At 45.3% G+C, this 24,950-nt stretch overlaps 1 protein-coding gene across 1 annotated transcript; it reads right to left on the bottom strand.

Moving 5' to 3' along the window:
• Window positions 1–901: 901 nt before the first annotated feature.
• On the bottom strand, window positions 902–23,207 carry LOC147009269 (uncharacterized). The gene is made up of 6 exons (XM_085863029.1): window positions 22,561–23,207; window positions 19,200–22,469; window positions 10,473–10,541; window positions 8,261–8,404; window positions 5,864–6,007; window positions 902–4,116 (listed from the first exon to the last, which is right to left on the bottom strand). The coding sequence occupies exons 2-6, from the start codon at window positions 21,451–21,453 to the stop codon at window positions 3,338–3,340; spliced, it is 3,390 nt and encodes a 1,129-aa protein (XP_085719155.1). The 5' UTR covers window positions 21,454–22,469; window positions 22,561–23,207; the 3' UTR covers window positions 902–3,337.
• Window positions 23,208–24,950: the final 1,743 nt, after the last annotated feature.

The following is a 24,950-nucleotide window of genomic DNA, read 5'->3' on the forward strand; positions in this document are numbered from 1 at the left end:
GCAACTAAAAGATTATTAAAAAATCAATTCCCGATTCAGTCAAGTACTCTTCAGGAGAATTTGACCAATGCAAACAACCTCAGCGGTATAGTTCGCTGGAGCTATCTTCTTCTTTTTTCTTGAAATTATTTATTTTAAAATTTCAAACATTTAGTACAGACAAAGAACGATTTATTTTTAAGCATAAAATAGACCGCCATTTTGATGTAATACTTCCATGTTCATTAATAAATAAAACTAGCGATACCCGTGCACATGCACGGGATAGCAGTACAACATAGCTGGTAGCAGACGACAGACCGTACACGGGGAATGACAAAAATACGCATTGTGCAAAATGCATGTGTTACTATGGAACGCCAAGACTTCCCAAACATTGTCGGCATGTCCGCTAAGTGCCACAGCAATTTCATAGGGATCGTGTGACGGCGAGCCGAGTTTTTAGTGTGCAAGCTTGGTATTATAATAGAGAATTGTGTTTAGAAGATTACACACAATAATTTCTTCGACTTTCTTTTCTCCGTTTTTTTTTTCACATTGACACGCAATATCAAGTTTCGTTCAAATCGGGCAACGAAAAATTTTTATTAAAAAAATCAATTCCTGATTCAGTCAAGTACTCTTCGGGATTATTTGATCAATGAAAACAACCTCAGCAGTATAGTTTGCTGGAGCTATGTTTTTTTTCTTTTTTCTTGAAATGATTTTTTTTTAATCAACCGCTGTCACAATGGGAACCCAATGGGTTCATGGGTCGTCTCATGTATATATATATATATATATATATATATATATATATATATATATATATATATATATATATATATATATATATATATATATATATATATATATATATATATATATATATATATATATAACTAAATTATTCAATGGCATATGGAGTATCAGAAAACAAACGAGATTACATTTTTATTCTTGTGGTTTATTCCAATGCCACTTGTTCCACAAAACATTTGCATTAAAAAAACACGATCTTTAAAATCATTATTGTGTTGAAGTTGAAGTAATATATCTTGAACACTGCACAGGGTAATGTGTTCTCTCAACTCTAGTTCTTACTGTTTCGATTTCATGTGAAGCATCTTCCATTCACACCTGTTCACAAACTTTTTGCAAGGTTTGTAGATATACTTTTTCTGGCCTGTCTTCATGTTTGTATCACCCTGGTGTTGGCTTAACAGTTAAGGTGGCTGGTTAAAGATATTATGGTCCTGAGTTTGGTTCCCTGTCCTCCTCCTTTGTGTGCAGCACGAGGCTGTGAGGAGCATCTTTGGCTGTGAGGGACACAGCTGTGCCACTGATGCAATGCCCTTGTTACCAGTGCATTGGCACTCATCTTGCTGACTTTGGAAGGATGACAGGCTGAGTCAACCCTCCCTGTTGTTAATTCAACGTCCCAACAAGGGTTTCAACTCAAGACCCAAGGATCTAAAGCCAGCCTCCTACCGTTAAGCCAACACCAACCATCCGATCCCCTGTCGTACCTTTAAAATAACACCGAGTGCGTTGACTCAGCCTATCATCCTTCCGAGGTCGGCAAAATGAGTCCAACTTATTGGGGGTAATAAGCCATTCGAGTGTCGAGTATCCTGCATTGGAGTGTTGAGCTATCCAGGACCGTCTCATGAGCCAAATTAAATTGCCCCGTCAACCCTATGCACCTCACGGCATTAAAGGAATGGGTTTTGTTTTATTTTCGTGTTTGTATCCAAATTGGATTTCGTCGTCTTTTGAGCATTTTACATACTTGGCCAATCCTACACACTCATCGTACCGTGTACTTGGTTGGGGTCTATCAGCCCACCACCTCCTCCTCGTCTCAGCCGGTACATTCTCGGGAAGCATTGACTTTTGTGGATAGTGACGAGTTTCCTTGTTTTAGTATCTAGTTAGTTGATTTTTTTTTGAGTGTGACCAGTTTACTACTCCACAGCTATATTAGAACACGGTTCCTGTGAGTTGCAGCTTTGAGTTTTTCTTTTCTTCAGAAGAAGGTCGGTTGTTGGTAGGCATGTAATTGAAATATATTTGTGAGGCAGTTGGGTTTCTTCAGATTTTGGCATGAGTACGGCGTTGCCTTCTACAAGACATTCATCCATTACCTTTTCCTCTTGGAGCCAGTTAAACGCTCAAGCACCGTGATTGTGAAGAGCGGAGGTTTCTTGAACCAAGCCAAAAATCTGGAATGACATCCAGGCCAGGGTTTTTTGATGGATGGTATTTTTCAAGGTGTTTTCCAATTTATTTATTTTTTCTGTCACTTATCATTTGGAGCATTTCCTCTGGAGTCTAGATATTGCCCGTCACGTCTAGATATATATATATATATATATATATATATATTTTTTTTTTATTTTTTTTTGATGTTAACGCAAGTATGACAGAGTAGTAGCAAATGCCTTGATGCACACAGAACATTTGAAATGTTGGTTGTCTCCATTTGTGGGTTTCAGGAAGTGGGAGGGAGTCCTCCCGGAATTCAAAATCTCCAGCTCCTTTTTGGTGACGGATCATGATTCATGAGCCAAACTGTGAAGTTTCGTTCTCATCGCCTCATTCCAAGGGCTTTTTTCAAAATCTTCACTGAACCTCTGACATCCTCCACTTGTAGCTCGTTTGTAATGATATTCTCCGAAATGATTTTTAAGTGCTCAGTAAGAGTTTCCTTTATCATTCCTGGAGCTCCAACTATCACTGGTATAATTTCAGCTTTTTTCAATTTCCACAAGTCTTCTTGACCTCATTTTTCAGATCTTGGATTTGGTCAATTTTCCTGATTTCTGTAATATTTAGTCCAAAGTCATTGGGAACTGAAACCTCGATCAACAATGCTGACTTTTCCTTTTTGTGTTTGAGCACTACGTCCGGACACAATGTTTTGTTTGCGATGTTCATACTTGACGGATCATCTTGTCACACGCGAGCATTACATGTTCATTTTCAATGATCGGATCTTGTTTGTGCTTTCATGATTGTTCTGGGACTGAGATGTTGAAATGTTTACAGATGTGCCAGTGGATTACTCTGCAGACGCCGTCATGTCTGTGTGCACAGCTGCTCCAACACAAGTTTTTTTTACATCCTGAAATAAGTTGGCTGGTACGTTCTGTTTCTACCCCCACAAAACCTGCATTTGTCCGAATGACTCAATCCTGCCATTTTTCTTAAAGGTATTCGTGTGTCGTGTCCTTGGTCTGAAGCATTTATGATGACTGGTTCTCCTTCCCAAATAATTTGATCTCTTCGTAGCCATTCAACCCTGTTTGTCTCTTTGATGTCTGTAATAATATCAAGAACGAACAAATGCCTCGTTTCATACTGAGAATGTGAATGTCTCATCACGTGTGTGCACTCTTTCATGAGTTTTCAATTTAGAGATAAAAGCAAATGCCTCACTACACACAGAACACTTGTAGGGCTTCTCTCGTGTGTGTATTCTTTGATGTCTCCTGAAATTTGATGAGTGAATAAAGGCTTTCGGACACAAAGAACACTTGTAAGGCTTTTCTCCGGTGTGTATTCTTTGATGAATGTGTAAATCTGATGAGCGAGTCAACTCCTTGCTGCACACAGAGCACTTGTGCGGCTTCTCTCCCGTGTGGATCATGAGATGACTTTTCAATTGCGACATGTAAGTGAAAGCCTTGCTGCACACAGAGCACGTGTGTGCCTTCTCTCCTGAATGTAATCTTCGATGATGTTTTTTCAAATACGTTGACCGATAAAAGGCCTTCTGACACACGGAACACTTGAACGGCTTCTCTCGCGTGTGTCTTCTTTGATGTTTCTTAAAATATGAAGAATAAGCAAACGTCTTGTTGCATAGTGGGCATGTGAACGGCTTCTCACTAGTGTGCTCCCTTTGATGAATTTTTAATTCTGACACGGAAGGGTAAACCTTGCCGCACACAGAACACTTGTGTGGTCTCTCACTTCCTTGGATATTCTTGAGGGTCACTGTACAACGTTTACAAGACACGCTGCGAAATGTGTCAGTATCTTGACAAGCGTTCCGAGTCATGTGCTGATTAAAATCTTCCGCGTCAAACAATTGGGAACAGTTGGAACATGAAACCGGTTTCATTTCTTTCTCTGTAAAGACACGTCACAGAAATCATCAAAAATTCACACCGACTTAGTAAAATTGACAAATATTTTTTTTTTCTCAAATTAGATTGAACATTGGCCATATATCTATACTCAATTAGATCGAGCAGTAAGGATTAAAAAAAAAAATGGAGCAATTTTAAATCTTCCCAAGTGAGTCAAATAGTTACTGTACACACACAAACTATCTTATCAGAGGTTGTTCCATCGTTCCAGACAGTGTATACCAATCAGAGGTTTGCTTCCACCAAGTATTGATGCCTGAAACATCAGCTTCTCCTTGCTTCCCATGGTGGTTAACAAACTTCAATCAACATTTTGTTTAATCCAAGCATTGTTCTACCTGTCCACCAAAATATAATGACTTTCATAGCTTTAGCCTCCACAACATCGAGGAAAAAAAAAAAGACGAAGGACAAAGGGGTACCAGCCCACGAGGGCCCCACGAGGGCTAAAACCAATACTAGGTAGAGATGATAAGGCTTGTTGGAGAATGCTCAGGATACATGATGCTCCTGTCTGCCAAATCTGATCAAAGACAATCTCAGTGCATTCCAAAAAGCCCGCAACTCACCATCCCTGATGGCATATCCATGCATGTCTTGTGGTCATGCCATCAGGAATGGTGAGACTCAAAGAGTTCTTTTTTTTGTACACGGAGTTAAGGCTCATGGAAGAGCGAGAACACTGAATAGATTATGTTGGAACAGTGGAGAGAGTGGGCGGGGGGTTGGGTGCCCAACAACAGAGTTGAAGGACTTGGACCCTGACATTGAAAAACGATGTTCAAACGCTGGAGCTCAGATGATTACAGAGACAGATGATCATGCTCTTTTAGGGATAGGACATTCTAGGCACCCACCCGAAGGGACTGTTATCTCAGGTTAACCCAAGGAGACCGCCATCTGGTGGACGACACCACCGCAATCAGACCCAATAATTTAACCCCTTGCTTTTACTCCTATCATCAAGGAATGAGGGTCCCAGAGGCTTTGCCCCAATCCCGTTATCCAGTAAGCTGCGCTGCGAAGGGCAGCAGCACAGGAGGTACTCCCATGGAGTGGGTTTTAAGTTTTCTTTGCATTTATGGATTTTGCAGAATGAAGTGTTTTCCAGTGGCAAGAGTGCAAATCCTGCCGCCAACCTCCTCAACAAAGTAACCCAACTGCAGGAGGACGTCTGCAGACACAGTTGGGCAGCAGATACGGATGGCTGTTGGCTCACAAGGAGCTCCTCCGCCCTTTGACAGGTTTTGGTTTTAATCCTGCTGGGTGTCCATATCCAAACACCCTCCTCACCAGAAAACCTGGTGGGAGAGACGATTTAGTCGCCGACAACCCGACCATGGAACAGGTTTACATGGTACCTGCAAGCAAGACGCATGTCTATTGTGGAGCATTGCACAACAATCTTGCATGCGCCTCTCGTGTCGAACAATTTGAGAGTCACAGGTTTGACTTTCAAACTTTGACTCATCACACTAAACTCAACTGATGTTTGTTTTGATTTAATTTAAATTCTAACAGCTTGGAATTATGTAACTGAGTTTTTCTAAACTTTAGGTTCACATGCATGCTCAAATTCCCATTACAGAGCAAGTGATGTTTTCATTTCATAGCTTACATCATGCATCCGTTGTTTGGCAGGATTTTGAATTTCAACATTGTGGCATAAATAGAACAAACTAAATGAGTGAAGTAGTGCAATATGTTCCGTGCTCGGCTCCACTTACTTTTTAATGGCTGCACAGTATTGCTGGTCTCCCTCGGAAGAGAGTCACAGGGTTCTTTCTTTTTGTGCCGATCACTCAAAGCATCCTGGGAAGTCTGAAGAACATCATCTTGAAAATTGTCCGTTTTCAGTTGGTGAAGTTCACCTGCAAATGGTTGAATTTCATTGGTTTTAATGTACAACTGAGTACATGCAAAAGCAAAAGTAGAGAAAAAAAAAATTACCACCTGGCCAAACCTCCAAAACAATACCAGAAATAATAAAATACTGAGTAAAAACAAATATTTCACCTTCAATCTAATCGTAGTTTGGAAAATTAAAACTACACATTAGCCTGCTTTAACCAGAAACTGGAAATGCATCATCTTTCTTTTAACATTTAAGGTGAGAGATAAGGAAGAGAATCCACAAAATCTCATCACTTCAAAGTATCCAGATCTGTAACCACATTCGGAGGCTTTTCATGATCCTGCTCCATAAAATATCGTCACGTCTGAGGCTCACGAACGTGATCTGCCTCAGGGTCGAAGATCTTATGTATGCATCCCTGGATTTCTGAAACGGTTCTGTGCTGCGTTCAGTTGTTCAGTAACTTTACTCTTCCCCAAGGCTGCCCAAAATGAGCCAAACTTGATGGCAACACGCACAGGAGGCATATGGATGAAAGATGTTTCTTACCATTTAAAAGGTTAATTTATGATGAATATGGGGGGGGGGGGAATACAAAGAGGGAGAAGGGAAGATGCAAACTTGTACACTCTCTTCTTCTTCTTCTTCTTCTTCTTCTTTCGGCTGCTCCCTTTTCGGGGTCGCCACAGCGGATCATCCGCATGATGCGCATAGTGATTTGGCACATGTTTTATGCCGGATGCCCTTCCTGACGCAACCTGGTCACCTCTTACGACACAGGGATATGGTACACCTATTTTAACCGGGGTATACACCGGCCCAGTACACTGGTACTCACTTTGCCGACCTCGGAAGGATGACAGGCTGAGTCAACCCCCTGGTGTATTAATTCAGTGGCCCAACGGGGCTTGAACTCAGGACCTTTTGGATCCCAAGCCGCTGCCCTAACCACTGCGCCAACACCAGGCTCAAGATGCAAACTTGTACACAAGGAAGTAAATAAAAGAGCAAATCGAAACACAGAAGGCGATGAGACAGCTTGAGAACAGTGTCCACGTTTTGGAGAGCCATCCTCCAGGAGCAACAACAAAACAGCACAGGAGACAAAAGAAGCCAACGACGAGGTATGCCATTGATGAAGTAAGCCAAAGATGAGCAGAGAGCACTGACGCAGTAATATTTGCGGAGACACTGGATATCATTATGGCAGCCCTCGAGGCACTGGATGAGGAGTCAGATCCGCTGGGATTACGGGTTTCCTGGGTCAAAACTAAAATCCAATCTTTCAATGACATCTTGGATGCTGCTATCTTGTCTGTACCTGTTTGAGGCGAGGATGTTGAGGTCACAGAGAGATTCACTTACCTTGGCAGTGATATTCATGTCTCTGCTGGCTGTGAGTCAGAGGTCAATAGACGTCCGGATCGGGCCTGGGGAATCATGGATTCACTGGATCATGGGGTGTGGCGCTGCCGGTACCTGTGCAGGAGGACGAAAGTCCGAGTCTTCAGGTCCTTGGTGCTTCGAGTCTTGCTCTATGGAAGTGAGACTTGGACTCTGACCAGGGATCTGAGATGGAGACTTCGCTCCTTCGGTACTCGGTCTCTTCGGAAAATCCTTGGCTATCAGTAATCAGACTTTGTGTCCAATGAGCAGTTGCTGAGAGAGAGGAGGAGGAGATTGGTTACCTGTATAGTCCATGAGTGTCAGCTGTGGCTGTTTGTATGTGTCTCGTTTTCCTGACACTGATCCTGGTCACCAGATTCTCTCAGCGAGGGAGCCTCAGGAGTGGAGGAGGCAAACAGGCCAACCACGTGCCTCGTGGTTGCAGCAAGTTGACCATCACCTCAAGGAGATGTGGATGGGCCAGGCATCTGCTTGGGGGATGGCCAGACGGAGGCCCCTGGAGTACCGACGGAAAGTGGACGCAGCGACGCGCTGCTCTGGCGCATGCTCCCATACCTGACCTGACCTGCCCTTTTACCAAGTCATGTTCTCATTAAACCTCTTTTTTATACATGGTTTTAATCATTTACTTATAAAAGGAAGAATCCCTTTGATTATGATATTTTACATCTGGTAACTACAAACTAAAAACCATTAGTTTAGCATATTGAACTTTCATTGGATCCCAGTTACTGTCCCTTTGTGGTAATGCAAGTTCACCCTGTTTCAGAAAATTTACAGTCACGTCAGGTTTTGGTTAAGAACTTTGACTATAAAGCAAACATAATAAAATAAATAATGGAGAGTGATGAGTTCGACTTACTTTCCAGCAATGGAGCAGGATCGTTTGACTTCTTTAGAGGAGAATCACACGGTTCTTGCTTTACACGGTCTTTGTTCAAAACCTCAGGAAAAGTCTGAAGAACATCACTTTGGACACATTCTATCTTCACCGGATGAGATTCATCTGCAAACAATATCACGTCAGTCCATTTGGGAAGGGAAACGCATTCACAAGGGAATCCAACAAAAACAAATAAATAAAATGTGTCGTGTTAATGTGTTGACTGTTTGTGCTAACTCGGTCCACCAAGATCACCAACCATCCTCCCACAAGTATAGCTCCAAGTTTCTCCATGCTTTCAACAAAATAACTTATCTCCCTTCCCATGAGCTTTATCTCCATTTGTCAAAGTTGGGAATTTGGAATCAGAATAAGCATCCACCCTCACCCTGCCTTCTCAAAACTTAATGTTCCCCCCTTAATGAATCCCTCCTCATCCCACCCCCAAAATGTCCCCCCCCACTCCACCTCAAAAATGCTTCCCCATCATTCCTCCCACTAAATGCTTTCCAAGCACCCCCACCCTCTCAAACCTTACCCAACAACCCACACACTCAGATATATCGGTTTGCTTACAATCATCAACAAGGTCACGGAATCCATCAGTACAGTTGATATGAAATCCTTCCTTTTCTCCAACAACCTCATCTCAGAACACAAATTTGATTTCAGACCAGGTCACTTCACCTTGGACATGACGCTTCTACTCACCCAACGATGGAAAGAGGTCCTCAACGTCAACCATGAGATGAGGACCCCTCTCTGGACATATCTCGTGTTTTGATACAGTCCAGCATTCTGCCTTGCTCTCCAAACCCTCTGACTATGGCATCCTACAAGACCAACTTGGAACTACACAAATGGTTTACTGACTTCCTATATTCTCATCACCAAGGTGTGGCTCTCAAAGGAATCCTTTCATTTCCTCTCCCTGTCAAGGCTGGAATGCCCCAAGGCGGTGTTCTGGGCCCAGTCCTATTCCTGATCTTTATCAATGATATCTCTGACTCTGGAAAATCCCCTTCATCTGTTTGCTGATGACTCCACCCTCTGCCGTGACATCCCTCATCCTCCAGACAGGCAGGTTGCTGCCTCTGCCCTCTTAAAACCATGACAAAAATCACAAGCTGGTCAAACACTTGGAATGTAATTCAATCCAGACAAATCTCACACTCTCACCGTCTCTCTCCGAAAGGATTATCTGGCAAACTCTCCCCCCCCCCCCCAATCTACTTTCTCAATAATCCTTGTGAGGGAGTTCAGTCATTCAAACACCTGGGTCTCACCATCAGTTTTGGTCTTCCTTGGGCAAACCACATTCAAAGTCTGCATCCGAATCCAGCATCCTCCATTGTACAAAATCCTTCCTTGGCACACCTAAACTTCTATCCACCAACAACGCCTTCATCTTCAGCTTGCAATATGACTCTCCCCTCTGGGCTTGCTCCCCTGCTTCACATCTTGCTCATCTTGATGCCATGGAAACCAAGGCCTTCAAGATTATTGGAATCTCCCGTAATGAAGCTGAGTCTACGGGCCTATCATTTCACCACTGCAGACAGGTCAGTGGTTTCTGTTTTCTACCACCTCCGATTGATTCGCGAGAGGCGGACAGGGAACCGTCTGTGGTCATGCAGGTCGGTGCGGCAAATGGCAAAGTGCGGCGCGGGCAGGAGACAAGAGGATAGTGCTAAGGAGGTGGCATTCACGCATTCTCTCTCTCCTAGACATTCTCGTGCCCGAGCATCCTCTGGGCTTTTCCTCAGCTCTGCTTGAGCAACGCCCTGCGACGTCAATCGGCCTTGCCTGCTCGGCGCTCATTGACCGTTTCCCAAGCCTGACCCCTTAGCTTCTTGGCTCAACCCAAACGTTCCAAGCCTTTCTCAAGCGTACCTGAACTCGCGCCTTTGCAAGGCCGCAATTTTTCAAAAGAACATAAAGGACAGATTACAAAGGGAAGGACAATAAAAAGGGATTATGGAAAAAGCGGTTTTAGACACAAGCATTGTGAGCGGAGATGACATTGCTACGTAATGATTAAAACCAACGTATTTCTGGTCAGAGATGTTTACATCACACTTATCCGAAAACATAAATGAATTAAATAACTGCTCCAATCAATGCATTTTTAACCCTTCGAAGTCACTCCCACAATCCAATGTTACAGGTAGAATGTAGTCGTGGTTCAGACCTTTGAGTTGCGAAGCCAAAACATCCACAAACTCAAACTCGGACTCCACCTTCACCTTCACGATAAAATCTGCAAACAGACGAGGACATGAAAAACTAAAAAATTCTATGCACCCCCCAAGTTTCAAAGCATTTGTCAAACAAACAAGCAAACAAATGCATTTGTTTAAACTCATTCTCACCGCATCTATGATGACGATAGTTATTATTACACTAGAATGCCGAGAATAGGCATATTTGAAAAATTATTTGTACAAATTCCAGGAGATCGATTAATTTTTCGTGATAGCATCCAGTTTCCAAATGATTGTGTCCAGCAGTGTACAAATGTGTTTGTCTTGGAGGTGCTGGGGGGGGGGGGTGTTCAGGGCTGAGGGACCTAGACTAGAGGAGAGGTGGTAAACAGGGAGGATATTGAGCTGACTGTGATGTGAGAACAGAACTTGTGCTTCAGTCTCATTGTGGGAGATTTCAACATTGTTGAGAACTTTCTTTACATTCCATGAGACAGATGTGAAGCTTGGGAGGCCAGCCCAGAGGGGAAAGCAGCACTCCATTGAGCAATGGAATTGTGGGCTACGAGTACATTTTCCAAGCCACGACGTGGAATGACCGAGGATGTTGCTCAAACAACCCAATATTTCTCTCCAATGATACAATTACAACTGCAATGAATTGACAAACCGTTAAATCCCCTCATTGAGTATTTACTTTTGAATACAACTTCACCTTGATGAACCTTATGTCTTGGAAAAAATGTGCTTCATTTACCCGAGAAAACAACTTTATTGATATTTCACAAGTGAAGAAGCAGATCTTATGGACGGGATAATTCCACCAGAGTTCCCGACGGGATAATTCCACCAGAGTTCCGGACGGGATAATTCCAGAGTTCCGGACAGGATAATTCCACCAGAGTTCCGGACGGGATAATTCCACCAGAGTTCCGGATGGGATAATTCCACCAGAGTTCCCGACGGGATAATTCCACCAGAGTTCTGGACAGGATAATTCCACCAGAGTTCCGGACGGGATAATTCCACCAGAGTTCCGGATGGGATAATTCCACCAGAGTTCCGGACGGGATAATTCCACCAGAGTTCCGGACGGGATAATTCCACCAGAGTTCCGGACGGGATAATTCCACCAGAGTTCTCGACGGGATAATTCACTGAGACAAATCACCTCGAAGACAGGACTTTCAAGTGCATAGAAACCCATAGTAACAGCGGCCATCGCTATACCATACGTGATTGCATGCTTACCTATACCATACCTTGTGATTGTTTCTAAAAATGGCTCACAAAGCTTCCAAAATAAGTCAAAAAATCTTGTAAACGTAACCAAGAGAAAGGGAGCCATGTGGGTTGTTATGGGAGCTGTGAGGGCTGTTACAAAAATGTTGTTTGTTTGGTTCCGGGGCTAGAAGAGAAACAAGAAAGAGCAATCGGAGATTGGAGACCCTCGCCAGGACTTGTTTTGTGTGGTGTTTGTGTAGTTTTAGGTAGTGTATTTTGTGTGGTGTTTGGTAACTGTTGTGTTGCATAATTAAAACTAGAACCACTTGACCTGTAGCTTATATGGGCCCTGGCCTAATGGTGTAATCAAAATTTGGTAGCATTCTGACTCGTGGGTCTGGAGAAGAATATTTTTGAATAAATTTACTAAGTCGGATATTTTGACCTACTTAAAGTCATGTGACTGGAACAAGCTTTGCAATTCCTGTTATCAGCCACAAGTGGAATGTTGCTGCCAAATTTCAGCCAGATTGGCCCAGCGGTTTGGCCGGAGAAGTCGAAAAAGGAGATGGATGGACGGAGCTTGATGACAATACCTTATCTGGAATGAATTCAAGATAAGCTAATAATTATTAATACACATAACTAGAACTGCCACTTGAAAACTGCTGGCAGTGATAACCGGGTACCAAGATGTCCTGCAACGATACAACAAAGATGTTCATCCACCCCAAAGCTACCTCCTTCAAATTCCCTGTTTTCCTTCCTGAAAGTCCCTGTTGCTCACCACGTGCACCATGCCCCATCCCTCTCCATTCCACAGATCTCCAAATGTCTCTTTTCCCAACTGTTGTTGTGCTCCCCTCTCTCTCCCCTCTCCTCTCTTCCCTTTCTTATAACTTCTGCGTGTTAGCTCTTATATGAGCCTCAACAAAGTATCCAAAAAAAAAAAAAACTCCACTTTGATCGTAAAAATTTTTTACCTCAGAAGTCACATGGTTTGGCGGCCATCTTGGATAGAAAAATAGACTTTATCCGATTTACACGAAACTTCACACACTTGTTCGGGTCGACGATGGAAAGCAGATTTTAAATTTATGATATCATAGGTCACAAGGTTCGGCAGCCATCTTGGATTGAAAATGAATAAATTTTAAAAATCTTCTTCTCCAGAAGGGCAAGACAGATGAAGACGAAACTTCACACATATATTCCCCATGAGGTCCTTTCTCAAGTTTGTTAATTTGTTCTTGATCGGTCACATGGTTCGGCGGCCATCTTGAAAAAACCCTAAAACCTTCAAACATCTTCTTCTCCAGAAGCGCTGGTCGGATGAAGGCGAGATTTCAGAACTATATTCGGGACACGTAGGCGATATAAGTTTGTTAATTTCGAATTGATACGTTAGACGGTTTGGCCGCCATCTTGGATTTAAGAAAAATATTAAATAATGTTTTCTCTGGAACCGCTGAACCAAACGAATCGAAAATTTGTAATTATCATCGACCATCGTGTATGCACGCATGGTAAAAATTATGACATCACACGTCACATGGTTTGGCGGCCATCTTGGATAGAAAAACGCACCTTTACCGATTAACACGAAACTTTACAAACGTGTTCCAATACCCAGTTGAAAGCAGAATATAAATTTCTGATGTCATAGGTCACATGGTTCGTCAGCCATCTTGGATTGAAAATGAATAAATTTTAAAAATCTTCTTCTCCAGAAAGGCAAGACAGATTAAGCCGAAACTTCACACATATATTCCCCATGAGGTCCTTTCTCAAGTTTGTTAATTTGTTCTTGATTGGTCACATTGTTTGGCGGCCATCTTGAATTTACCTTAAAACATTCAAACATCTTCTTCTCCAGAACACCTGATCTGATCAAGGGGAAACTTCACACCCCTATTGCACATGAGTAGGGAATACAAGTTTGTTAATTTCTAATTGATAGGTCACATGGTTTGGCAGCCATGTTGAATTTAAGAAAAATATTAAATAATGTTTTCTCTGGAACTGCTTAACCTATCGAAGCGAAAATATGCGTCTGTCATCCTCCATGACATCTGCATACATGGTAAAAAATTATGAGGTCACAAGTCACATGGTTTGGCCGCCATCTTAGATTGAAGGATAAATATTAATTCATGTTTACTCTGGAACCACTACTTCTATATATGCGAAACTTCATATTTATAATTTAGGCTACATGGGAAACAAAAGTTTAAAATTTCAACCTGATCGGCCGTGTGGTTTGGCAGCCAGAATTATTTAATTATTTGAATCTGGTCGCCAGTAATAAGGAAATTGAACGCTTTGTGCTGCCCGGTTCGTAACTCGTCTGTTCCGCGCCGTCTCGAAGCAGGCCTGTGTTTGTATCACCATTAAATAATATTTTCTCTGGCACCGCTTATCCGATAAATGCGAAACTTTGCGACTACGATTTAAGTCTCACGTTGTGTCAGTTGTGTCAAAGGCGGACGGACTGGGTACCCGGTCATCACTGCCAGCAGTTATAAAGTGGCAGTTCTAGTTATTAATTGAAATCAGAATGGGATTCAAGTGGTATCAAAGGAATTAAGTCTCCTCCTGAGATCCCTGGTCAGAGTCCAAGTCTCACATCCAGAGAGCAAGACTGGAAGCACCAAGGAATTGAAGACTCAGACTTTCGTCCTCCCGCACAGGTACCGACAGCGCCACACCCCACGATCCAGTGAATCCATGACTCCCAAGGCCCGACCCAGACGTCTCGCTCACAGCCAGCAGAGACATGAATATCACTGCCAAGGTAAGTGAATCTCTCCATGACCTCGAAATCCTCACCACAAACAGGTACAGACAGTAAAGCAACATCCAAGATGTCATGGAAAGCCTGGATCTTAGTTTTGACCGAGGAAACCCATAATCCTTGCGGCTCCGACTCCTCATTCAGCACCTCAAGGGCCCCAAAGAGGATATCCAGAGTCTCCGCAATGACTGCATCATCTACGAAATCAAGGTCAGAGATCTTAACATTCCCAAACGCGATGCACCACAGCTTGATCTCTCAGACATCCTCCCTAGAATCCAGTTCATACAAGTGCTGAAAAGTTTGGGGGCCAGGACACACCCCCGACAAACTCCAGTAACAACTGGAAATAAGTCGGAAATGGTATCATCACATCTCACAGCACTCTCAGTACCAGAGTATAGTTCAGACATCAGTTTAATCAGTGTTGGTGGCACCCCACGAAGACCAAGAATCCTTCAGAGGACATCCCGATTCATTGAATCAAACACTAAACAGAGATCAACATAAGCTGCAAGCAGCCGCTGCCGAAACTCTCGTCTGCGTTCGGTGAGGACCCGAAGAGCAAGGATACGGTCAATCGTTGTCCTCTTTGGTGTAAAGCCTGACTGCTCTGGACGCTGGTGCTCAAGCAGATGGTGGCGAACCCTATCAAGAATTATCCGAGCAAAGACCTTGCCCGGCACTGAGAGCAGCGTCACCCCTCGGTAGTTGTTGCAGTCTTGGCGATCACCCTTCCCTTTCCAGAGATGGACAACAAGGCCCCTTTTCGAGTCAGTTCAGATCATGCCTGTCTTCCAGGCAGCACAGAAAACTGCATGCAACGACATGAGTACAGCATTTCCACCAGCCTTGAGAAGTTCAGCATGGATGCCACAGATCCCAGAAGCTTTACGCCATTTCAAACAGTTCACCGCAGCCTGTGTTTCCGCAAACGAAGGTGGATCACAGTTGATTGGAGGGTTAACAATATGGATAGCAACACCCTTGACATCCAACTCAACAGCTGGTGGATCTGCCTTTTACAGCTGCTCAAAGTAACCGGCCCAGCGGGTCTTCACTTCTGGACTCCTCCGTCAACAGCCCACGACCCTCCTCTCTAACAGCAGAACACAGAGCGACAGGCTTGGAGGAACACAATGCGTGAATTCCCCTGTAAGTAGGACAAGAATCACTTGACCACAAGTGATGCTCTACCCCCCACAGATTCCTCACACATTGACGTCCTTGAGCACCCTCAGCACACCTACAGTTTTGCGCCTCAACTCCCTGAACAGCTCAGCTCTGCCATTCAGCCTGGAGATGCGACCCTTCAGAAACAAAATTCCCTTCGACCTTTGGTGAGTTCCAAGACATCCACCGGCAACATCATGGATGGTGGTGTTGAAGGCACTCCACAATCCTTCAGGATTTCTCAGAGCACCCAGACCCCCCCCCCCACAAGTCCCCAATCAGGCTGTTCGCAAACTCCTCAGCTGCCCTGTCATCCTTGAGCTGGGATGGTACCATTCTCCCGGATTGAAGTTGAAACTTCAGAATTGCTACCACAAGCCTGTTGTCGGTATTGAGGAACTGAGCACTCCCGTAGACTCTGCAGTTCTGGATCATCCTCCAGCGACCATCAACGAGTACATGGTCAATCTCCTTTGCCACACCGCCAGCGTTGGAATACCAAATAAAGTGACGAGGCTGTGGGTGCTGAAACCATGAACCAGCCACCCTAAGTCCATGACTTCTTGCAAAGTCAAGGAACTTAGTGCTCTTCTGGTTCACAGTTCCAGACCCTTGGGGACCAACACGGGTCTCATAACCATCTCTATCAGTTCCAGTCGATGCATTGAAATCCCCCAAGACTGGAAGCGTATCTCACCTGGGGCACTGATCAACCACAGACTTGAGCGTGGCTGGAATGTGTCCTTCATGGTGAGATCACTTGCTTCAGTTGGAGCATATTCAGACATCGAGGAAAGGACACCCAAGGAGTGACGATTCCTTCGTCTCATAATATGCTGGTTGACCGGTGTTACTTCAATTATCATTGGAGTCAGCTTATTGGAAACAGCGACAGCATCTCCTTGGGCATTGTTGCCATCAGAGCGACCAGACTAATAGTAGGTGCATCACAGGTGTGACGTCTTGTTCCTCATGGATAGGCGGTCATACCTGTAAAACTTTCGCTTCGATCTGTTCAGCCTTTTAGAGATTTTTGAAGGTTTTTTTCTTCTTTTTTTTTTAAAATATGGCTACCAAACCACATGGCCAACGATGCCATCAATTTTCTTCTATGGCCCAATTTATCCTGAGATGACACTCAAAAACATACATACTGATCAGATGTCGCATTCTACATATGCAATTATGGCACCGATGCCACAACAGCATAGGTAGAACAAGGCACCGATGACATCGTTAAAAAAAAAAATTCACATTCCACACGAGCAAATACCACCCGTCGTTTCGCTGACGGGAATACTAAAGGGGGGGGAGAGAGAGAAAAAGAGAGAGGGTGGGGGGAGAGTGAAGAGGTGGAGGGGAAAAGAGCGAGGAGGAACTGAAAGCCAGCCAACGTGCACTGAATTCAATCACTGACTCCAGGAAAAGTACTGAAAATATCATTTTTGGATGGAATTCAAAGAATAGAAAATGTGTCTATTCTTGATATCACCAAGTTTGATATTTCTAAACTGCATGTACCTGCAACGATAAACATTAATACGAGGATGCGTATCGGATTCCATCTCCCTGATACTGCATGGCCAATGGGTCATGGCCACTGAGCTATAATATATATATATAAATCTGGAGCAAACCCTGCTATTAGTTATGAAAAGGTGGCGAGTTACCCCAGCGACCAGCTATCTTGGAATGCCCTCGAGGCTGGTCAGCCTCACTGATTTCAGAGAAAATCTGGTGTTCTGCTGTGCTTTCGGCTGCAATAACATGCATTCCCGTGAGTTGAAAGTGACCAAAAGCATCACTTTTCAAATGAGAAGGGTACTCGGCAGAGCGCATACCTCCGCCACGTAATCGCTAATCCACGAGAACATATCGGGCCCAATACATTTTTGAGTTATCGTGACGTGTATCATTTTTGGCCCGATCTCACAATGGTGAAGAATCACTTAAAAATTCTAGGAGTCAGATCCGGATCGGGATCTTCAGCAAAATCTAATCACCTCGTCTTTGTCACACACCGAACCAGTCCACAAAATTTCATCCGGATCCGTCCACAACTTTTTGAGATATCCTGTACACGGACAAACAAACAGACAGACAAGCCGGTAGGCGGCGATGGATCGCCGATCATCGAAACTATAAGATATAGAGCAAAATGGATGTCATATAGTGTGTAGGGAATCACCTTAGGATTATGCAAATCAAATCTCATCCAGTTCCATCGACTGATAACTACTCGGTGTCCATTTGAATGAAAAGTACCGAAAATGCGGTTTGAAATCAGAAATCCCCAAAGTTCGAGGGGGTGCTGTGGGTGAACAAAGATCTAAATCAAAAATCCGGCTCGATCGTTTGTGCACAATGTATTCCAGACGATTAGTGTGAATTTTCATGACCATCCGACCATAACCCTAGGAGGAGTAGCATTGTAGCATTTGGCGCGAAGGCACCTCTAGCTCTCACATATTATTGATTTTTGCACTAATTGACCTTTGACCCCTGACCGAAGCGAAATCGGTCAATATTGTCCTGAGGCAAAGTTGTAGTACTCATTGAGTACCATGAACCTGCAAAGTTTCATTCGTATCGATGCATTCACCTGGTCGCTAGGGGGCCTTCAATTTTCGCCAATTTTCGCGCATACCCTAATTGAAGGGGCGCTGCGGGTAAAGTATTCCATATATCACAAAAAACGGAATATATTTGATAGAGCATCACCTGTAGATCATTCGTGCAAAATTTCATAACCCTACGTGGGATAATGGCTTTTGGAATTGATTTCGCGTGAACGGTACCGATTTTGAAGGTTTTTCGGTTGTTGCTCGGGTACCAAAGCGTCCCTAGCAACCACCACAATTTCCAAAGCACTAGGTCATAAGATGTACCTACCACCCGAGTTTGGTCAAAATCCGCCCACGTTTACTACCAATTATGCTGATGACAAACGAACAAACATCCAAACAAACATCCAACCAAACAAACAGACAGAATTACTGACAATAAGGGTCACCTATTTCGGCGACCCGAAAGGGGTGAAAATATAACCTCCTTCACCTTCATTGGCACAGGTAATAATTCGTAGATCCGGATTCAGATGTTCACCGAAATTGAAATCAATTCTTCCTTGTCGCACACCCAACGTGTCCACCAAGTTTCATCCAAATCCGTCCACAACTTTTTGAGATAATGTGCTGTATATCATTTTTGGCCTCTCAATGGTAAAATCAACCAGTCTATAAGTTCAGGAAAGATCACTTTTAAAATTCTAGTAGTCGGATCCGGATCCGGATCTTCACCAAAATGTAATCAGTTCGTCCTTGTCACACACCCAACATGTTCACAATTTCATCCAGATCCGTCTCCAACTTTTTTGAGATATCCCTGCACACAAACAGACAGTAGAGGGGTGAAAACATAACCTCCTTCACCTTCGGTGGAGGAGGCATTAAGGATTAGGTGCCCAATTGAACATTTATATGTACAGTGCGAGCACAGACATTTCTCGTGTCGATTTGCTCACGTGAGGGGGACTTGCAAGTTGAAGATGTCGAAGGAGTCGGAGTTGCGGAGGTTGAAGGCTCCGGAATTGGGGACTCTGTAGGTTTATGAACCTTCTTAACGAAGAGGTCGAGGGTGGAATGAACGGCTGCCCGCTTCTTCTCATAATAAATCATTTTGTAGCATGCGAGGCCATCTTGGATGATCCTACTGACGTTGGCGAAGCGTTCAGCGTTCGGGTCCATCCTCTCGAGAGCAACCAGTCCCGCATCGAAATGCTTGAAGGCCTCGGCCAAGTCCTTCGTCGCAAATCTCTTTGGAGGTTCCACGATGGCCGCTCCATCCAAACTTATCTCCTCAGCAGCCTTCTGAGCCTCCAACTCCATGAGGTCATCGTTCGAGAGCTCCTCCGCATGGCTCTCGAGTAACATCTCAACATCAGCGACCTCCACCTCCAACTGCAGTTGATGCGCCGAGTCGACGACTTTTCGGACCACATCGTCCACAGTTTCGGTAGAGTCCTTGAAGTTGATGTCGTGGACGAATTGTGGACAGAGCTTCTTCCAAACACCATTCATGTTGGTCATCTTTACCTCTGCCCAGGATCCTGTAATGTTCTTCACGGCATCGTGAACATTGTAGCCTTTCCAGAACTCCCGCAGCGTCTTCCCATCCTCCCCCTCGGTAGCCACGATGGCCTGGGAAAACATGCGGCGCAAGTAGAGTGCCTTAAAAGTTGCAATCACCCCTTGATCCATCGGCTGCAACAGGGAGGTGATGTTCGGCGGCATATAAACCACCTTGACGTCTGGATGAAAGTCGTCGAGAAATTGTGGATGCCCAGGTGCATTATCGAGGAGAAGCAATATTTTAAAGGGAATTGCTTTCTCTCGACAATACTCCTTCAATTGAGGAAGCATGTGGTACCAAAACCAGTCCTCAAATATGTCGAGAGTAACCCAAGCCTTTTTGTTGGACATCCACACCACGGGAAGAGAGCCTTTGCTGATGCCCTTGAAGGCCTGCGGATTCTCGGCATGGTAGACTAAGAGCGGCTTCAACTTGAAATCCCCTTTCGCATTGCCCCCCAGCAACAATGTCAGACGGTCTTTTGCCGCCTTGAAACCAGGAGTCGTTTTCTCCTCCTTTGCGATGTAGGTCCGGTCTGGCATCTTTTTCCAAAATAATCCTGTTTCATCAACGTTGAACACTTGTTCCGGCAAATATCCTCCCTCATCAATTATTTGAGCCAACACTTCAGGAAATTCTTTGCCTGCTTTTTCGTTGGCACTCGCAGCGTCACCAGTAATTTTTACATTGCGCGAGTCAGCGCTCGGAGCCTCACCATGATCATTGCGCGAGTCAGCACTCAGAGTCTCACCATGATCACTGTGTGAGTCAGCACTCGCAGCCTCACCATGATCATGGTGTGAGTCAGCGCTCGGAGCCTCACCATGATCACTGTGTGAGTCAGCACTCGCAGCCTCACCATGAACATTGCGCGAGTCATCACTCGCAGCCTCACCATGAACATTGCGTGAGTCATCACTCGCAGCCTCACCATGAACATTGCGTGAGTCATCACTCGCAGCCTCACCATGAACATTGCGTGAGTCATCACTCGCAGCCTCACCATGAACATTGCGCGAGTCAGCACTCACAGCCTCACCATGATCATTGCGCGAGTCAGCACTCACAGCCTCACCATGATCATTGCGCGAGTCAGCACTCACAGCCTCACCATGATCATGGTGTGAGTCAGCGCTCGGAGCCTCACCATGAACATTGTGTGAGTCAGCACTCACAAAGTCACCATTAATATTCACAATGTGTAAATCAGTACGAGCTTTGAAGCGCTGAAACCACCCATGGCTCACCACAAAGGAACCCTCAGTAACTCCTTTCTTTGCCTTCAAGTCTTCGTAGAGACTCTTCGCTTTCTCCTGGATCAACACGAGGCTCAAGGGAATATGCCGCTGGTTTTGATGTTCAATCCACAGAGTGAGCAATTCATCCATCTCATGGATGAAGCGAGTCCGTTGCTTTGTTGTCGATTTCACGGGGGCACATCCTTTGGTGCATTCCTTAATTCGGTCCTTGTCCTTGACAATGGTATTAATCGTCGACACGGCCATGTTCACATCACGTGCAATGGTGCTCAAAGTCGCACCACCCTCATAACGCTCAATTATGTCCAATTTTAACTCGAGCGTAATGGTCTTGCGCTTCTTTGATGCACCAGCACGTTTCACATTAAACTTACGCTTGCTACTCATGATTGCAACGGTTAGGTTCGGGCACAATATATGCAACGATGGAACAAAGGTAATTTACGTAGCAACAATACTCATGATACGGATAACCACGTGAGGCTGAGAGACAGATGAGGGAAGGAGGCTGGGTCGTGAGTCACCCACCAACCACCCACCACGTGAGGCTGAGATAGATGCGTGAAGGAGGCTGGGTCGTGAGTCCACCACCAACCACCAAGTGAGGCTGAGATAGATGCGTGAAGGAGGCTGGGTCGTGAGTCAACCACCAACCACCACGTGAGGCTGAGATAGATGCGTGAAGGAGGCTGGGTCGTGAGTCACCCACCAACCACCCACCACGTGAGGCTGAGGGATAGATGCGTGAAGGAGGCTGGGTCGTGAGTCAACCACCAACCACCACGTGAGGCTGAGATAGATGCGTGAAGGAGGCTGGGTCGTGAGTCACCCACCAACCACCCACCACGTGAGGCTGAGGGATAGATGCGTGAAGGAGGCTGGGTCGCAAGTCACCCACCAACCACCACGTGAGGCTGAGTTGCGGATCACCCACCATCCACCACGTGAAGCTGAGTTGCGGATCACCCACCATCCACCACGTGAGGCTGAGGGCAGATGCGTGAAGGAGGATGGGTCGCGAGTCACCCACCAACCACCACGTGAGGCTGAGTTGCGGATCACCCACCATCCACCACGTGAAGCTGAGTTGCGGATCACCCACCATCCACCACGTGAGGCTGAGGGCAGATGCGTGAAGGAGGATGGGTCGCGAGTCACCCACCAACCACCACGTGAGGCTGAGTTGCGGCTCACCCACCAACCACCCACCCACCACGTGAGGCTGAGGGACAGATGCGTGAAGGATGATGGGTCGCGAGTCACCCACCAAGTGAGGCTGAGTTGCGGCTCACCCACCCACCATCCACCACGTGAGGCTGAGGGCAGATGCGTGAAGGAGGATGGGTCGCGGCTCACCCACCACCCACCACGTGAGGCTGAGTTGCGGATCACCCACCAACACTCTGCGGAGAGATACATGACAAGTAGTGCCAAACAGGGCCGTACGTAAAGCAACGTGAGATGAAAAGAATTGATGAATCTAAAATAATTTACCTCACGGGGAACGAAGTTCCAGAGAGAGTATGGGATGGCGCGTTGTCTCCCCGTCCATAAATACTTTCGACTTCTTCTCAGAAACTACACACACGATTTCAATGAAAAACTTCACCACAACCTTTCTCACCCGTGATGTAGCAAAATTTGTTCACGGCAATAAAAAAAAATCCAAACGTTATTTTTATTTTTGTTGTATACCTTGTCGAGGCTCGTGTGAGAGCAAACACACAACGCACAGCAAGGGGGAATGAGACAAGAGGGGAGGGAGTGGGAGGGACAAAATAGTGGGGAACAGAGACATTAGGAGATCTGTGGAAGGGAGAGGGATGGGGTGGGGAACACGGGGAATACAAGATGGACATTACAGGGACATTCAGGAAGGAAAGCAGGGAATTTGAAGGAGATGGGTTTGGGTGGATTAACGGGGGTAGAAAAGATGGAGGATTTGGATAAGAGGTGGTGGTGAGCAGCTGTTTTGAAGGCCTGGAGGGAAGAATGGGAATGAATAGAGTGAGGTAGTTTATTCCAAAGGTGGGAAAAAGAGGAATGAAAGAGTGAAGGTGAGCAGTGATTCGTGATTTTGGTAGTTTTACCAGAAGGGGGTTGTTGGCGGACCTTGAGCACCCTGCGGAAATGTGGTGGGGACAAATCACAGAGAGAGCAGGGGGGGGGGGCAAGGCTGGAGAGGAGATGGTAGAAGACAGAAAGACCACCGATCAACCTGCGGTGATTGAGTGAGAGGCCCAAAGACTCAGCTTCATTGCGGGAGATGCCGATGATCCAAAATGCCTTGATTTCTACAGCGTGAAGCCGAGAAAGGTGGGAGGCAGGAGCACCTGCCCAGAGGGGAGAGCAGTACTCCATCACGCTGCGGACGAAAGCTTTGTAAGTGGTGAGGAGCTCAGGTGGGCCGAGGAAGGACTTTGCACGACGGAGGATTCCCAGTCGGCGACTGGCTTTGGAAGCGAGGTTTGAAATGTCTTTCCCAGGAAAGGTCATGGCAGATAGTGAGATGCAGAAGCTTGAGAGAAAGGACTTCTTCCAGAGAATTGTTGAGAAAGTGGATGGGAGGTTATTATAAATGGTCCTTTCGAAGAGACATAGTGAGAGTGTGTGATTTGTCCGGATTGAAAGACATGTTCCACATGTTGGACCAGTTTGTGATTTTATCCAGATCTGCAGTGAGCGAAGAAGCTGCTGCTTGCCGGTCTGAGGGATGACCGATGGTACGGCTGAGGGTGGAGTCATCAGCAAAGTGATATAGAGGATTCTCCAGAGAGTCAGAGAGATCATTGATGAAAACCAGAAAAAGAACAGGGCCCAGAACACTGGATTGAGGAACTCCATCCTGGACAGGAAGAGGGGATGAGAGAAGTCCATTTTGGGCCACACATTGACTGTGAGAGGAGAGGAAGTCTGCGAGCCATGAGTGGAGATTGCCTTGGATACCGTAGGAAGAGAGTTTGGTGAGCAGGGCAGCGTGCCAGACCATGTCAAAAGCACGTGATATGTCCAGGGATACGGCTCGGATTTCCTGTCTGGCATTGAGGGCTTCCATCCATTGTTGGGAGAGCAGAAGCAGCAAATCCAGGGTAGAGTGACCTGGTCTGAAACCAAATTGATGATCAGAAATCAAGCCATTGGAGAAGAGGAGGGATTTAATGTATGAAGCGATGATGGATTCCATAACCTTGTTGATGATTGGGAGAAGGCTGATTGGTCTGTAGTTGCAGGGATCTGTTTCTGCACCTTTTTGTGCAGGGCAGTGACGTTTGCTGATTTCCAAGCAGATGACCTTGAGCAAATGAGAGGGTGAATAGAACAGAGAGAGGGTGAGCAAGAGCAGAAGAGCAGGTTTTTAGGACACGTGGGCTGATGCCATCTGGACTGGTTGCATAATCTGAGTCGAGGTTTGACAGCAAGCTCTCCACCTTGTCAGGAGAAAAGGACACAGAGTCCAGGGACAGTTGGGTGTGACTGGGTAAGGTGGGTAGAGAAAGTGATGGGTTTAGGACACAAGATTTAGCTGCAAACACTAAGTTTAGGCATTCAGCTTTTTCACGTGCGGTATCAGCAGTGCTGCCATTTGAGGTAAGGGAGGGGATGGAGGGGGAACATACACCAGAAACAGATTTGATTAGACGCCACCAGGATTTTGAAGAGGGAGAGAGGTTTGAGAGTTCAGACTTGAGATGAGAAATATGTTGTTTTCTGGCTCTCCTGACGGTAGATACACACTTGTTCTGAGCTTTATCGAAGGAACTGAGATTACCCTCAGTTGGGTTTGCTTTCCATGAGGCAAAGGCAAGTTTTTTCAGGACAACTGCCTCACCACAAGCTTCAGTGAACCAAGGGCGGGAGGAAGGGTAGGACAACTGAAGACGAGA

This window comes from Eptatretus burgeri, chromosome 17 (genome assembly GCF_056783735.1).
Source record: "Eptatretus burgeri isolate ZD-2024b chromosome 17, Ebu_testis_v1, whole genome shotgun sequence".
Lineage (NCBI taxonomy): Eukaryota > Metazoa > Chordata > Myxini > Myxiniformes > Myxinidae > Eptatretus > Eptatretus burgeri.

Coding starts and splice junctions, on each gene's coding strand:
- LOC147009269 (XM_085863029.1), bottom strand. CDS start 21,453: ATGAGTAGCAAGCGTAAGTTTAATGTGAAACGTGCTGGTGCATCAAAG. Junction 6,008..8,260: donor TCCTGCTCCATTGCTGGAAA/GTAAGTCGAACT, acceptor AACCATTTGCAG/GTGAACTTCACCAACTGAAA. Junction 4,117..5,863: donor TACTGTGCAGCCATTAAAAA/GTAAGTGGAGCC, acceptor GTGTCTTTACAG/AGAAAGAAATGAAACCGGTT.